At 43.2% G+C, this 13,643-nt stretch overlaps 1 protein-coding gene across 6 annotated transcripts in view; it reads right to left on the bottom strand.

Moving 5' to 3' along the window:
* The window catches only part of Atrx (ATRX chromatin remodeler), a 180,338-nt gene extending 166,907 nt beyond the window's left edge, over positions 1 to 13,431 (bottom strand). For 4 of the 6 annotated variants that reach the window (XM_036175694.1, XM_036175691.1, XM_036175689.1 and 1 more), the window contains exon 1: positions 13,156 to 13,430. In XM_036175694.1, coding sequence (XP_036031587.1) covers positions 13,156 to 13,175 — 20 coding nt within the window. In that variant the 5' untranslated portion in view covers positions 13,176 to 13,430. Of the gene's footprint in view, positions 1 to 13,014 lie in introns of all 6 variants that reach the window. The other 2 variants (XM_036175690.1, XM_036175692.1) reach the window with 2 other exon arrangements.
* Positions 13,432 to 13,643: the final 212 nt, after the last annotated feature.

Here is a 13,643-nt window from a genome sequence, read left to right on the forward strand (position 1 = left end):
GGAAAGGCGCAAAGCTACACAGAGAAACCCTGTCTCAAAAAAACAAACAAAAAACACAAAATAATTATTATGTTAAGTTTAATGCAGTTGCATCAAGAGTTTTTTCTTTTAAAATATAAAGAAGAGGGACTTGTTATAGCCCACTAGGTTTCCTAGTAGCTATACCTACCTAGGAAGACCGCCTAAGAGGTTGATTGGACCACAGGCCTGGGTACCAAGTGACTGTAACTAGTAAGGGGGAGGGTCTTTTGCTCCACCCCTTGGCATTGTTATAAATTGACCTTTGGAATAAAGGTCTGGGCCAGTGGATAAGGATCCAGGCCCACCCGAGTCTATCCTGTGTTTTCTCTCTGTTTCTCTCCCTCTCTATTTCTAACTAAGTCTCTTATCCCTCATTTCTCAAGAGTCCCTGGAGTAAATAATGGTGGGGGCTGGTCTCCCACACAGATATGTACAAACATATAAATAAAAATAAATATCTTTCTGAAAGTATAACAGTAATAACATGTTCTGAAGACAGTATTCTATCTCACTCCACTTCTTCCAGCTTTTTTTAAGTTTTATGTGTATGAGTGTATATGTAAACATACTCTATAGAAGAACAGGGAGTCATCTCTCGAGCCCTTATTTCTAGTGCTTACATTCTGTCCACCCCCTGTTCTGTGATGTTCTGTGATATACAAGTCCCATGTAGGCTGGCCATTCAACATTCACCATTATAAATGGTCTTTGAGTCTTTTTAGTTACCATCACCCATGGGGGGGATGTTCTGGCATGAGCATTAATCTGTGGGTATTAAGCATAATTATTCAGGTGGCAATTTATAAAAGCACAATGTAAACTCTGTGAAGCAGTACTCCTATCCTTTGTTGTCAGTGTAAATACCACAGAACCAGAACTGTATAATTCTGGCAATAATAATCAGTGATAATAGAAGAAATTATTAAACCTGACACTAATCTGCTTTATAGTCATTAATTTCCTTGATTTTCACAAAACTCCTAAAATATCTGATAAATCAATACCTTTTACAGGATAACAATTAGAGTAAATCTAATAATGTAACAAGTGAGTTCCCAAAATTACTGGTACTGAGATGGCTCATCAGGTTTAATCCCAGGAATCCATATAAAGATGGAAGGAACTCATTGCCAAGCCTGACTGACAATGAGCATTCAATGCCCAGGGACCCACAGGACAGAAGGAGAAACCCTGTATGTACTAGCTGTCCTCTGAACTCCACATGTAGGCCCCCTATACTCACACTAAAAAAGTAAATAAATAACTATAACAGAAAGTTTTTCATCAAGGCCAGGGAGTAGCCTCAGTGGATAAAGGATTTGCTACACAAGATAGAACCAGAGATCAGGTTCCAGAACCCACATTAAAAAGCTTGGCAGGTGTGGCAGCTGCTTGTAATTCCAGTGTTCACATGGGAGACCAGGATATCTCTGAGGGAAACTGGTTACCTAGAGTAGCCAGAAATCTGAGAACTCGGGGTTCAACAAGAGACCCTGACTCAATAATTACAGTGGAGAGAGATTGAGTAAGACACATAAACATCAACTTCAGGCCTCCAAATGTACAAACGTGTGCATATGTGAACACACACAGGGATACACACACACATATATAAATATATATGCAAAATAAAAATCACTGGACAAGCAGGATGTGGTGATGTAGGCCCATAATCCCAGAACTTGGGAGACTTGAGCTATTAATAATATACAGCAAATTAGAGGCAAACCTAGTCCACAAGACACTCTATCTTAAAAAATCATAATAACCACTAGAGGATGTTTTCTTCATTGGTGTAGCCACTAATAAGGTGACTGTGTACCAGTAAAGAGTTCCCATCCAACTGCCAGGTGCGGCACAAACCTTTAATCCCAGCACTTGGGAGGCAGAGGCAGGCAAAGCTGTGAGGTAGAGGCCAGCTTGGTCTATACAGCAAGTTCCAAGCCAGCCAGGATTACACAGTGAGATCCTGTCTCAAAAATAAAATAAAATAAAATCAGCAGACCATGCAAATTTGCGGGATCAACATCAGAACTCAGAGGGAAACAATGAGATGTCAGGTGTGGTAGAACATGCCTGTAATCTTAGCACTCACAAGAAACTAATGGAAGAGGATCAGGGCAAGTTTAAGGCCAGAACAGGCTTTGCAAGGTGAGGCTCAGACCTCCTTGTTCTACAGAGTAAGACTGTCTCAAAACAAATATTTGCAGCTTGTGAATTATTGTGAAATGGTAGAAGACTATGGTAGGCTATGGAAATTGAATGGAAAACTGTTAACAGATGCAGTTAGGTGTGGCTCCTAACATGGTGAACCGAGGTAGCCGATAAATGTTTGGCATGAATACATGTTTATTCATGTATTTTTATGCAACTCTACTCAGCTGGGTGTGGTTTTCCTACACTTACCTAGTGCAGAAATCAACAAACGCCTTCTATAAAGGCCAGAGAATACTTCCTTTAGGCTTTGTAGACCATAATGAGCAACCATTCAACTCTACAACTACAAAATGGAGTTGCTACAAACTCACCAGGTGGCATAAACAAACAGGCTTGGGTGTATTCCAATAGAACATTACAAAAAAAGGGCTACAAATTGGTAACTAGAACAGTTTGCTAACCTCTGACTCTGCAGAGGAAATCCTGCATAAGCCAAGTGTTAAATTCTGCCTTATGTTCAAATTGTTCTTTGATGTATCAATCTTTTGAAGCAAGCTAGAGGCCTGTTTTCAAAACAAGCATCAAAATTTAATTTGGAACCTATCAAATAAATGAAAACATGTTCTGCTTTTTTATTTATTTATTTATTTGAGAATCTCTTATGGTTCCAATAAAACTCGAGATTCGAAGGCTAGGATGAAAACCTGAGAGCTCAGAAAGTAGCAACTGGCTAAAACTTTCTCTTAGCTCAGAAAGTAGCAACTGGATAAAACTTTCTCTTAGCTCAGAAAGTAGCAACTGGATAAAACTTTCTCTTAGCTGTTAGCAGCTGTGAACTGAGATCATCAGACCCATTCACAAGTGTAAAGAGCATTTGTAAACTAACCAAGCCACAAAACTAACAGACTGTACAACAGTTAAACAATACCCCACCCCACCCCCACCCCGGACTCCACGAGTTAAAATAAGTCTAAGCTTACCTTCTTCCAAAAGGAAAATGCTAAAATATATAGTTGTTTTGCTTTTGTTTTTTGTTTGTTTTGTTTTGTTTTGGCTTTCTCAAACTGCCATTTCTCATATCTAGAATCCTCTGAGTCTTGTCAAAATTGTGCCCATCCTCTAAGGACTAGATTGAAGTATCTACTGCATCTACTTTTTTTTTTTCCGAGACAGGGTTTCTCTGTGCAGCTTTGCACCTTTCCTGGATCTCACTCTGTAGACCAGGCTGGCCTCGAACTCACAAAGATCCACCTGGCTCTGCCTCCCGAGTGCTAGGATTAAAGGCATGCGCCACCACTGTCCGGCAGCATCTACATTTCTTAGTGTCCATCAGAAATGCCTTCGAATCACGTTGGTGTAGTGATGTACACCTATAATCCAGCACTCAAATTAGAAGCCAGCCTGGGCTACAAAGTAAGACTGTTCCAGAAGAAGAGAAAGAGGGAGGTCAATAGGCAGAGGTAGCAGTAGCAGAAGAAAAGATGCAGGGAGTCAACGTCTTTCTCAGGCTTGAAGTGTTAATCTAGATCGGGTACATACTTCGTTAGCATGCTGAAGATATCCACAGCACTACCAAAAAGGAGGGGGGAGCTTCCTACTCCCACAGTAACTTGCACTGTACCTTATGCAGCATTTTATCACTTTTTTAACTTGCTCCAAGTATTTGTGTACATGTCTTCTTACTTCTACTATGTGTAAAATAAGACAATTTCTAACCATACTAATCTTTCCACCTAGATTGCCCTCTCACAGTCAAATCTTACATGCCAACACATTCAAAACTCAAATCAAAAAGCTAGGGTTGTGGCCCATGCCTGGAATCCATCAGGACTTAAAAGCTGGCCTCTGCTGTATACATTCAAGGCCAGTCTGGATTAAGATTCTGTCTCATAAGATTCAATGGCAATTCCATCTAGTGTGTAAAACTTTACTAGACCTCTCCAAAGTCTGCATTCCCTCCATTTCTGATCCTAGCACAGCCAATAAATACAGTGTCACTCTTTTAGTGACACTCTGGAACTGCTTCCTTACTCACCTATCTCTCTCTTAATTAAGAATTCCTACCAGGGCATCAAGTCTTTTGTTTGCTTGTTTGTTTGTTTACTTACGTATTTATTTATTTGGGGAGGCAGTTTGTGCTATAGCACACGTAGAGTCTTGTGTTTCAGGAGTAGAACACAGGCTTGGCCATAAGCACCTTCAGCTGCTCAGCCAGCTTGCTGAATCGGGGTGGAGGGTGAGGGGTTGGAAGTGGGGAGGTGGGGTCATGGGAAGAAACACAGAAAACTGTATTACACATACAGTGTCCAGCCTTGCTCCTCACTGACACTCAAATATTAGATTAACTGGCAAAGTATTTTCCCAAAATATAGTGTAGGCTATTGATACGCCAACACTACTGACATACCAATAATACCCTAAACAACAATTAGGAGGAACAAAAAAGAGATGGCTGGACTACAGATACCAGGAACAGGAATAGCTATTTTAAGCCAAAACTGAGAGACTTTCTCCGAGGCAGGATGTGAAAATAGTAGCTACAGGGCAAATCTCAAACAACCTTTTCCTGGGTGACAATCTTTCCCCAGGCAGAAAGAACAACTGCCTATGGTAATAAAGGTCTTTTCAGGGGTATCATTTCAATCACAAAAGGACAAAAATACACTAGATAGAAAGTAGAACAAAATCTAGAGCCAAAATTAGCAACCTTCCAGTAAAACAGTTCTTCTTAGCAAAATGGTTCTTCTCAGTAAATGATTGCACATGTATGTATACATGATACATAGCACATAAGTGACAGAACATCTGCATACAATCTAAGTTTCAGAGCAAAAAAGATGCCATGTACATTGAATAAACAAACTTCCTCCTCATCACGATGTTCCTTTCTATACCCCCAGAAGCAAAGTAAAGCAAATCTTAGAAAGCAGAGACGTTTCAAAAATTGGAATACCGACTACAAATTAATTCTACTAATATCAAAACATAGTCTTGGAAATGAAATTTATCTATCAAGCTCATACAATCATGAGAAGACGTAGCTATGTGACTAGAAAGGACAGTCAGGCTTGGGTCACTTCACAGCAGTCCTCAAACTATTAAGACTTAGGTTCTCTTTACAATTAACATTAACAAGGATCCCAAAGATCTTACTAATAAGTACTGTTGTTATGCTGAACAGAGAGGCAAAAGCCTATGCTCCTACCACTTGTGAGGATGAGACAGGAGTATCATGAGTTGGAGGCAAACCTGGACAGCACAATAGTTTCAAAGCAGGCATGGGCTATACATCCATACCATGTCTCAAAAAAATACTACCTTACATGCCTACATCCGTTCAGAAATATTCTTTTCTTCTGTTTTGCTTTTTGAGACAGATTCTTCACATGTTGCACAGGTTTGTCTAGAACTCATAATCTTCCTGTCTCAACCCTGAAGTAACTGGGATTACAGTTAGGCACCAGCACCCCAGCCAGAAATACTCCTTCATGTTTGTTTGTACTACACGCACTTATTTAAAGAGACTTACAATATATAACTGACAACTCAATGGCAAACTACAACAAAGATTGCCAAAACCCAGCCTAATCAAAATCAAGGTCGAAGTTGGTGAGGTAAAGAATGCCTATAATTTGCCAGTAGTGGTGCCTGCCTTTAATCCCAGCACCCAAGAGGCAGAGGTAGGCAGATCTCTGAGTTCGAGGCCAGCTGGGTCTACAAAGCAAGTTCCAGGACAGCTACTTTGTGAGATCCTGTCGCAAAAACAAACAAAAAGAATTCCTAAAATCATAGCACTTAGGAGGTGAGCACAAGGAATCTGATGTCAGCCTAGGCTACATGAAACCAAAGTCTGAAAAATTAGGGTCACAAATTTTTTGTAGTGCTAGAGATTGAACCCCCAGAGCCTCTTCACTCACACCATGCGACGGCTTTACCACTGGCCTATCTTTACTGGCCTCTTTTTACTTTTTCATTTTGAGGCAGGGTCTCACTCAGTTGCAGAGATTGGCTCTGAATTCATGCTGTAGCCCTGACTAGCCTTGAATTTGCAATCTTCCTACCTCAGCTTCCCCAGTAGGCAGGATTACAGGCCTGTGTACCCAGGCCTAACCCCAGTCTTTCTTTTCACCCCAAACCAGAACATAATCAAGTAACTGGTATTTTAATGCTTGCAAAATCCTTCCCAAGTTTGCAAAAGTGCACCTACACACATACTCACACACACAGGCCTGGCTTAATGTTTTCCACATTGTTGAAATAAAATATTTGCCCAGCTAACATATATAACAAACTGGGTTACTATCCAATTGCTTGATAACTATAACCTTACCAGACACTTTCTAAGACATTAACATCTCTCAAATCAGACACAACTTCTACTTTAAGACTAGCCTACGTGGGCTGGAGAGATGGCTCAGAGGTTAAGAGCACTGACTGCTCTTCCAGAGGTCCTGAGTTCAATTCCCAGCAACCACATGGTGGCTCACAACCATCTGTAATGACATTTGGCACCCTCTTCTGTATACATAATAAATAAATCTTAAAAAAAAAAAAAGACTAGCCAACATGGTGGCATACACCTTTAATCCCAACACTTGGAAAGCAGAGCAGATCTCTGAGTTTGAAACCAGCCTGGTCTACATAACAAGTTCCAAGACAGCCAGAGTTACACAGTGAGACCTTGTCTAAAATGGGGGTTGAGGGTAGAGAGATGGCTCATTGGTTAAAAGCATCATATTGCTCTTCCAGAAGATCTGAGTTCAAATCCCAGCACCCACATCAGGTGGCTCACAGCCACTTGTAACTCCAGTTCCAGGGAGATCCAAAACCTCTGGCCTATGCAGCAAACACTCGTGAGCACATACCCACTTTCTCACACATACATCCACATTATTAAAATAATAAATAAATAAATAAATAAATAAATAAATAAATAAATAAATAAAAACAAAAGGTTAGGTCTTGTGGCCCACAGCTACCACCTCCTTCTACCACTGCTGGGGCTGCTTTTGTGTTATTTCAGTGTGGACCTGGGCCTCTTTTGAGGCACCTCTCACCGTGGCAGATGAGAAAAAAAAATCAAAGGAGTCCAAGCCTGAGAACAACGATCATATTAATGTGAAGCAGGTCTGGGGCAGGGTGGTTCTGTGGTGCGGTGAAAGATTAAGAGGCCTACCCCGCTCGGTAAACTAATAAAAACCCATTATGAACAGCAGGGTTTGTTAATGAGGCAGATCAGGTTCAGGTCTGATGGACAGTCGACCAATGAAACAGACACACCTGCACAGTTGGAAATGGAGGCCAAACATAGGACTGATGCACTCCAGCGACAGACAGCTGGCTACTTAAAGGAGACTTCTACTTTACTCCAGAATATAGTGTTCTTTAAAAAGCCAAAAGTGGGTCCCACCACATGCTGACAGCAGAGTGTTCTCTAGTCTTGCATCCCTTCCCCAGTCCTGTGTTGTCCATGGAGAACTGGTGCATATGCACAAGCATCCTGTGCTGCCGCTTCTCTTTTCCAACCCAACTGTCATGGTCTGTTTGGGTGATATCAAATGGGAATGGTCTGGGGAAGGTACTAACTGGTTCTGGGAAAACATCCTCTTTCTCCATTAGCAGCACGCTCATTCGGCTCTTTATAGTCTGGTAGGTTACTTTGCTCTTGTTTAACATATGAACCCAACACCATGAAACTCCTTGTATACCTTGTTGGAGCAGAGAATTTTAATGTTTTTCTTTATCATTATAAAACCAAGGACAAACTGACAACTTTTTTGTATGTAACTGTTACATGTACGGCAATCTGAATTTCAGTAGTGGTAAATTACTCGTGAAAAAAAAAAAAAAAAAGACAGTTTTCTCTTCAAGTCAAGCAATACCAGCTGGGGATGTAAGTGGTAGAGTACTTGCCTAGCATACGAAAGGCCCTGGGCTGGGTCCCCAAGACTGGGTGGAGGTTATAACACATTATCAGCTGTCGGCATTTCAGCTGGCATGAGGATTAGAATGACAAGTTCTATCAAATCTCTGTACCACCAATTCTCTCAATACCAAGATCTCAACACCAATATAAGTTTATTAGTTGATCAGATGCTCCTTTTCCATAATCCCATGTTTTAAAATAAAACAGCTGGGTGGGTGGGGGCGCATGCCTTTAATCCCAGCACTCGGGAGGCAGAGACAGGCAGATCTCTGAGTTCCAGGCCAGCCTAGGCTAGAGTGAGTTCCAGGAAAGGCACAAATCTACAGAGTGAAACCCTGTCTCAAAAAGAAAATTAATTAATTAATTAATAATTAGATTAGATTAACTAAAAAATAAAATAAAACAGCTGCTGGGTGTGGTGGTACACACTTTTAATCCTAGCACTCAGGAGGCAGAGGCTTCTCTGTGTATCCCTGGCTATCCTGGAACTCACTCTGTAGCCCAGGCTGGCCTTGAATTTACAGAGGTCCACCTACCTCTGCCTCCCGAGTGCTGGGATTAAAGGCCTGCGTCACCACTGGGCGGCCACAAAGACAATTTTAAATTCAAGGAATTCAATCCCAGCACTTGGGAGGCTGAAGGAGGAAACTGGCCATTAATAACAAGCCACCCTAGACTACCACCTGAGTTCAAAGCTTTGGGCCACTTACTGAGACCTTGTCTCAACTAAAAATAAAACAGAACATGAGCTGAGTTAAGACTGGGTAGAATTCCCAGCTCCACTAATTACAAGTTGTAAAACTTCAATCAAGTTGTCTCCATTTCCTCACCAGCAAAATGGGGAAGATGAAGTTGTATTCTGAAAATTAATCTCAACTGTACAAGCTGGGTCTTGTATGCTTCAGCACTTAAGAGCTCCTGTAGAAAACCAGAGTTTGGATGCTGGCACCCATTGTCAGGTGGTTCACAACTGCCTGTAATTCCAGCTTAAAGGGACCCAATATCCTCTTTTCTGGCCCGTGCTTGAGTAAGAATGGCCCACATAACTCATATATTTGAATGTTTAGTCATCAGGAAGTGACACTACTTGAGAAGCAGTAGGTGTGGCCTTGCTGGAGGTTTGAAAAGCCCATGTCAGGCCCAGTTTCTATTTGCCCCTCCACCTCCCCTCCCCCACCTCTGCTACTGGGTCTAGCACCATGAGTACTGACATGCTCCCACCATGATGGACTAACCCTCTGAAACTGTAAAAAAGCCCCCCAGTTAAAGAGTTGCTGTAGTCATGGTGTCTCTTCACAGCAATAGAACAGTGTTGGCACTGGCCACTCTTCCAGAGGACCCAGGTTCAATTCCCAGCACCCACATAGCAGCTTACAACTGTCTGTAAGTCCAGTTCCAGGGGATCTGACACCCACACACAGATACACATATAAGCAAAACACCAATTCACATGAAATAAAAATAAATAAATTTCAAAAAGAATAAGTTAGCACCAGGGACTGAGGTTTTGCCGTAACAGGCCCAACCATCCTGTTGGAGGAATACGGAAGACTTTGGACTAAAAAATCAGTTGGAAACTTTTAGAAGGGCTTAATGGGCCACTCGGAGCTTGGAAGACAATGCTCAGGGAGATTTGAACTGGGAGGGCCCAGCTCAAGAGGTTTCAGAGAAGAATATTAGTAAGTGGCCTAGAGACCAATTTTGTGACATTTTGGCAAAGAATGTGGGTACTTTTTGCCCTTGTCCAAAAAATCCGCCTGAAGATAAACTGAAGAGTTTTAGATTAATGTCATTAGCAGAAGAGATTTCCATTGACCATACTGACCTAGTGTGGCTTATTAGTAATCACTCTTAGGCATAAAGGAGCAAGCTGGACAAAAAGAAACACAAAATGGACAGTTTAAGGGGAAAGCGGGGCACCAGGAAGTGTAATGAGGTAAGTGCTCAAAGAGATAAAAAGCGGAAAGGAGTGGTGCTAAAGAACTAAAGGAGCGGTGACCTCAGGGCAAGACCCCACCTAGCTAAGCTTCAGACCTGTGAAAAGGAGTTAAAGAAAAACTTAGGACAGTGAAGGAACCATCGAAAACAGAAAGCTGATGAACATGGAATTGAAGGAGGGGATCGAGTTCCAGCCCCATCAAGCAGCAGAACATGGCAGCTTTGGCCACATGGTTCTGGCTTAAGAGCCAAGGATACAAGAAAGAGGTTACGGAATCTCCCTTCACAACTATGGAAAGCCAGAGGCGAGGAAGGAGATGTCCCTGCATGGAGGAGGTCTAGAGAGGCCATTGCCTGAAGCTGTGAAGGTGAAGCCTCAATGACCTTGGAGACCCCAAGATGATGGAGATGCCAGAGCTGGGAGATCCCTGCAGAGAAAAGCTGCTAACAGGGAGTGGAACCAGCCCAAGACAGAGAAGTGTGTTGCAGTCAACAAAGCTGAAAGGAGTTAGAGATTCCGGAAGAGTGCTCCTCACCACGATGATAATGAACTAAACCTCTGAAACTGTAAGCAAGCTCCCAATCAAACGTTTCCATCAGAGTTGCCATGGTCATGGTGTCTCTTCACAGTAACAGAACACACACACACACACACACACACACACACACAAACACATAAATTAAAATAAGATACAACTTTAAAATAGAAACGTATCACGGCCTGCCATGATGGCTCAGGGGATAAAGGTGTTTGCTGCCAAGACTGAGGACCTGAGTTCTATCCCCTGCATCTACATGGTAGAAGGGGAGAATGCTCTCTGACTCCTGTAGGTCTCACACATACACGTACACTAAATAAATGTATCTTTAAAATTTGTTAATTATGCAAGGACAACAAGTACTCAATTTTAGTTATTATTATCACCACCAGGATCTAAAAAACCCTCAAGACTAGCATAAATAAATAAATAAATAAATAAATAAATAAATAAATACAGCCCCAGCATAATGCATAATTTCTTTATCCTAAAGAAAGGGAGAAGAGCTTCCTGAGGTGGTTGTGTCAAATACTCTGTAGTAGTCCCAGATACTGGAAAAAGCGTGCCTAGGAATTAAAGACCAGCCTGGTCAATACAGTGCCAAAAAAAATGCACAAAGAGGCCTGGGAGGTGCAGCTCACTAGGAGAGCAATAGGTCAGCATGCACAAGGCTCTAGTTCATTCCCCAGCACTGCAAAGAGGAGGTGATAGCTCAGTTGGTAGCATGCTTACTGAGCATGCACAAAAGTCCTGGGTTCAATCCCCTAACCCAGCAAAACCCAGGATAGTGACATGTAATGCCAGCTCTAGGAAGTTTATGATCATCCTTCACTACACAGTTCAAAGCCAGTTTTGTTTACATGAGATCCTGTCTCAAAAAAAAAAAAAGGAAAGAAAAGAAAAGAGAAAAGGAGAAAATATTATTTTTTTTTCCTTTTGATTCAGTCTGGACTTGAACTTCTGAGATCCAAGATTGTTTTGCCTCATCCTCTTGAACCATAGAGGCTACAGGCAACACCTATGTTTTCTGTTCCGGAATTTTTAGTTTTGAGTCAGGCTGGCTTCAGATCCTTGAGTCTCCTGCTTCACCCTCCATAATGGCAAAACTATGGTTTTAAATACAGACAACTAAGTAAGAAACTAAGTAAAATCTAGAAATCACATAGAACTGTAAGGTACACCATTTGGATACATAAGCGCGAATGCCTGATAATAACCAGCCAATATTTCCCAATGCCTCATAAAAAAAGATTTGTTTTACTTGAGCCAATTAACACAAACTCATAAAGCAAGGCAATAATCGCTACACAACTAAGGGCCTGTATTTTAAGAACTAAAGTATATTTTCCCTAAGTAAAGAGAGCATCTATGCGCTGTTTGTTAATGTAGAAAATAGGCTGGTAGCCTCGTTCTCAAATTCTACAATCTAAAGTGCTCTAAAAACACGCTGTCCTAGTAGAAACTCAAAGGCACATTTTGCCAACTACAAATGCAATTATGATCCACGCTACCTGTAATTTTATTTTGCCACTGGGCACCAAGCACGCATCTCATCTGAGTAGAAAAAAATCACTTAATTCACTCTTAGGATGCAAAGTCAAATATCAAACTGCCCACAAAACAAGGCATCTACATAAAAGCGGTATACATTTCAGATTAACTACTCAAAACTGTCAAGAAGCAAATCAGAGACGCGTGAAAAACAGCCTGAATCTAATAAACGTTTGACTGGTAAGATATGGCCTGCCGGCCACAGCTACCTTTGCAATAAATCTTACTTCTGGTGAATCCCCGTTAACCGGCTCCCCATCCCTCGTGGAAAAAAATAAATAAAAACATGATTTAACTACTTCTCGAAATCTGCCCCAAACGCGGAGAAAACAATTGATGTCCCACTAAAAACCGGACTTGGCCAAAAGTAGTATGCCAGGGTTTCAGAAAGCAAAAGCATTAGCCTGCCCCCCTCCTCCGCCGCCGCCCGGGGGGGGGGGGGGAATCCCAGGATACCCTCCAGGATTTGGAGTGAGAAAGAAGCTAAATACCTTACGAGACACCGTTTTTTGCACCACCACCACCCCACCCCGAAAGCTCTTCTCCTAGAGCTGCGGGGAGCCAAGGATTTCCCGTGGCAACCGCCTTTCGAGAAAGCTAGTCCCAGAATCTCACTTCCTCCCGCCGCCCCTCCCCCCCCCCCCCCCCCCCCTCCTTCCCCACGCAGTCGCTAGGCCCAAAGATTAGGAAGAATGACCACAAGCGCCCAGCGCCCGCGACTCCCCGGCCTCAACGCTGCAGACACGGAGGCGTGAGCCGAGCAGAGGCTCCCGACTCCGAGGCGGCGGGAGGTGGAGAAAGCAAGGCGCACCGCAGGCCGCCCCCGACACACACCCCTAGCCCCGTAGGGGCTCCCCACCGCACTCCCCCAGCCCCGCTCACCTAGAGGGAAAACGTTGCCGCTGACCGCGAAGCCGCGCGCGGGCCTAGGGCACCTAGCGCACGTCTTTGCAAACACCCCACTCGAGGGGAAGGCTCCCGGGAGCAGACCGCCGGGGCCCGTGACAAGGGCTTGCGTTTTACCTCATGGGCTCAGCGGTCATGTTTTTGGCTCGAACGCCTGCTTGGCTTCGGCAACCCTTGGGTACCGTTCCTCGTTCCCCAGCGCCCGATCCCGAACGAAAAGTACTGGACTCTTAGTAGTCACCGCAGCAGGTGCTGGATCCTCCCCGCAGCTCAAAGGCCGCTACCGCTGTCGCCGCCGCAGGAGCCGCGGAAACAAAGCGACGCCGCCGCGGACGCCATTTTGTTGGGCCGAGGCTCGAGCAGGAGAATTGGCGCGTCCTCCCTCTTCCTCTTTCCGTCAACTATTGGCTACCTCTGCCAGAGCTCAGTGTCTTATTGGCTACGGGAATTCACCTTCTTTGGGGGCCTGTTGCTAAGGCGGTCGACGTCATTTGATCCCCTCCACCTTTTCATAGTGGGGTTCAGTTCATTCCCAGCTGACCTCAAAGTACCAGGGATGTATCTTGACTTTATCCTGAAAACGCTCCTTTGGTCCATCCTCTTTA

The sequence above is a fragment of the Onychomys torridus genome, chromosome X (assembly GCF_903995425.1).
Source record: "Onychomys torridus chromosome X, mOncTor1.1, whole genome shotgun sequence".
In the NCBI taxonomy this organism is placed as follows: Eukaryota; Metazoa; Chordata; class Mammalia; order Rodentia; family Cricetidae; genus Onychomys; species Onychomys torridus.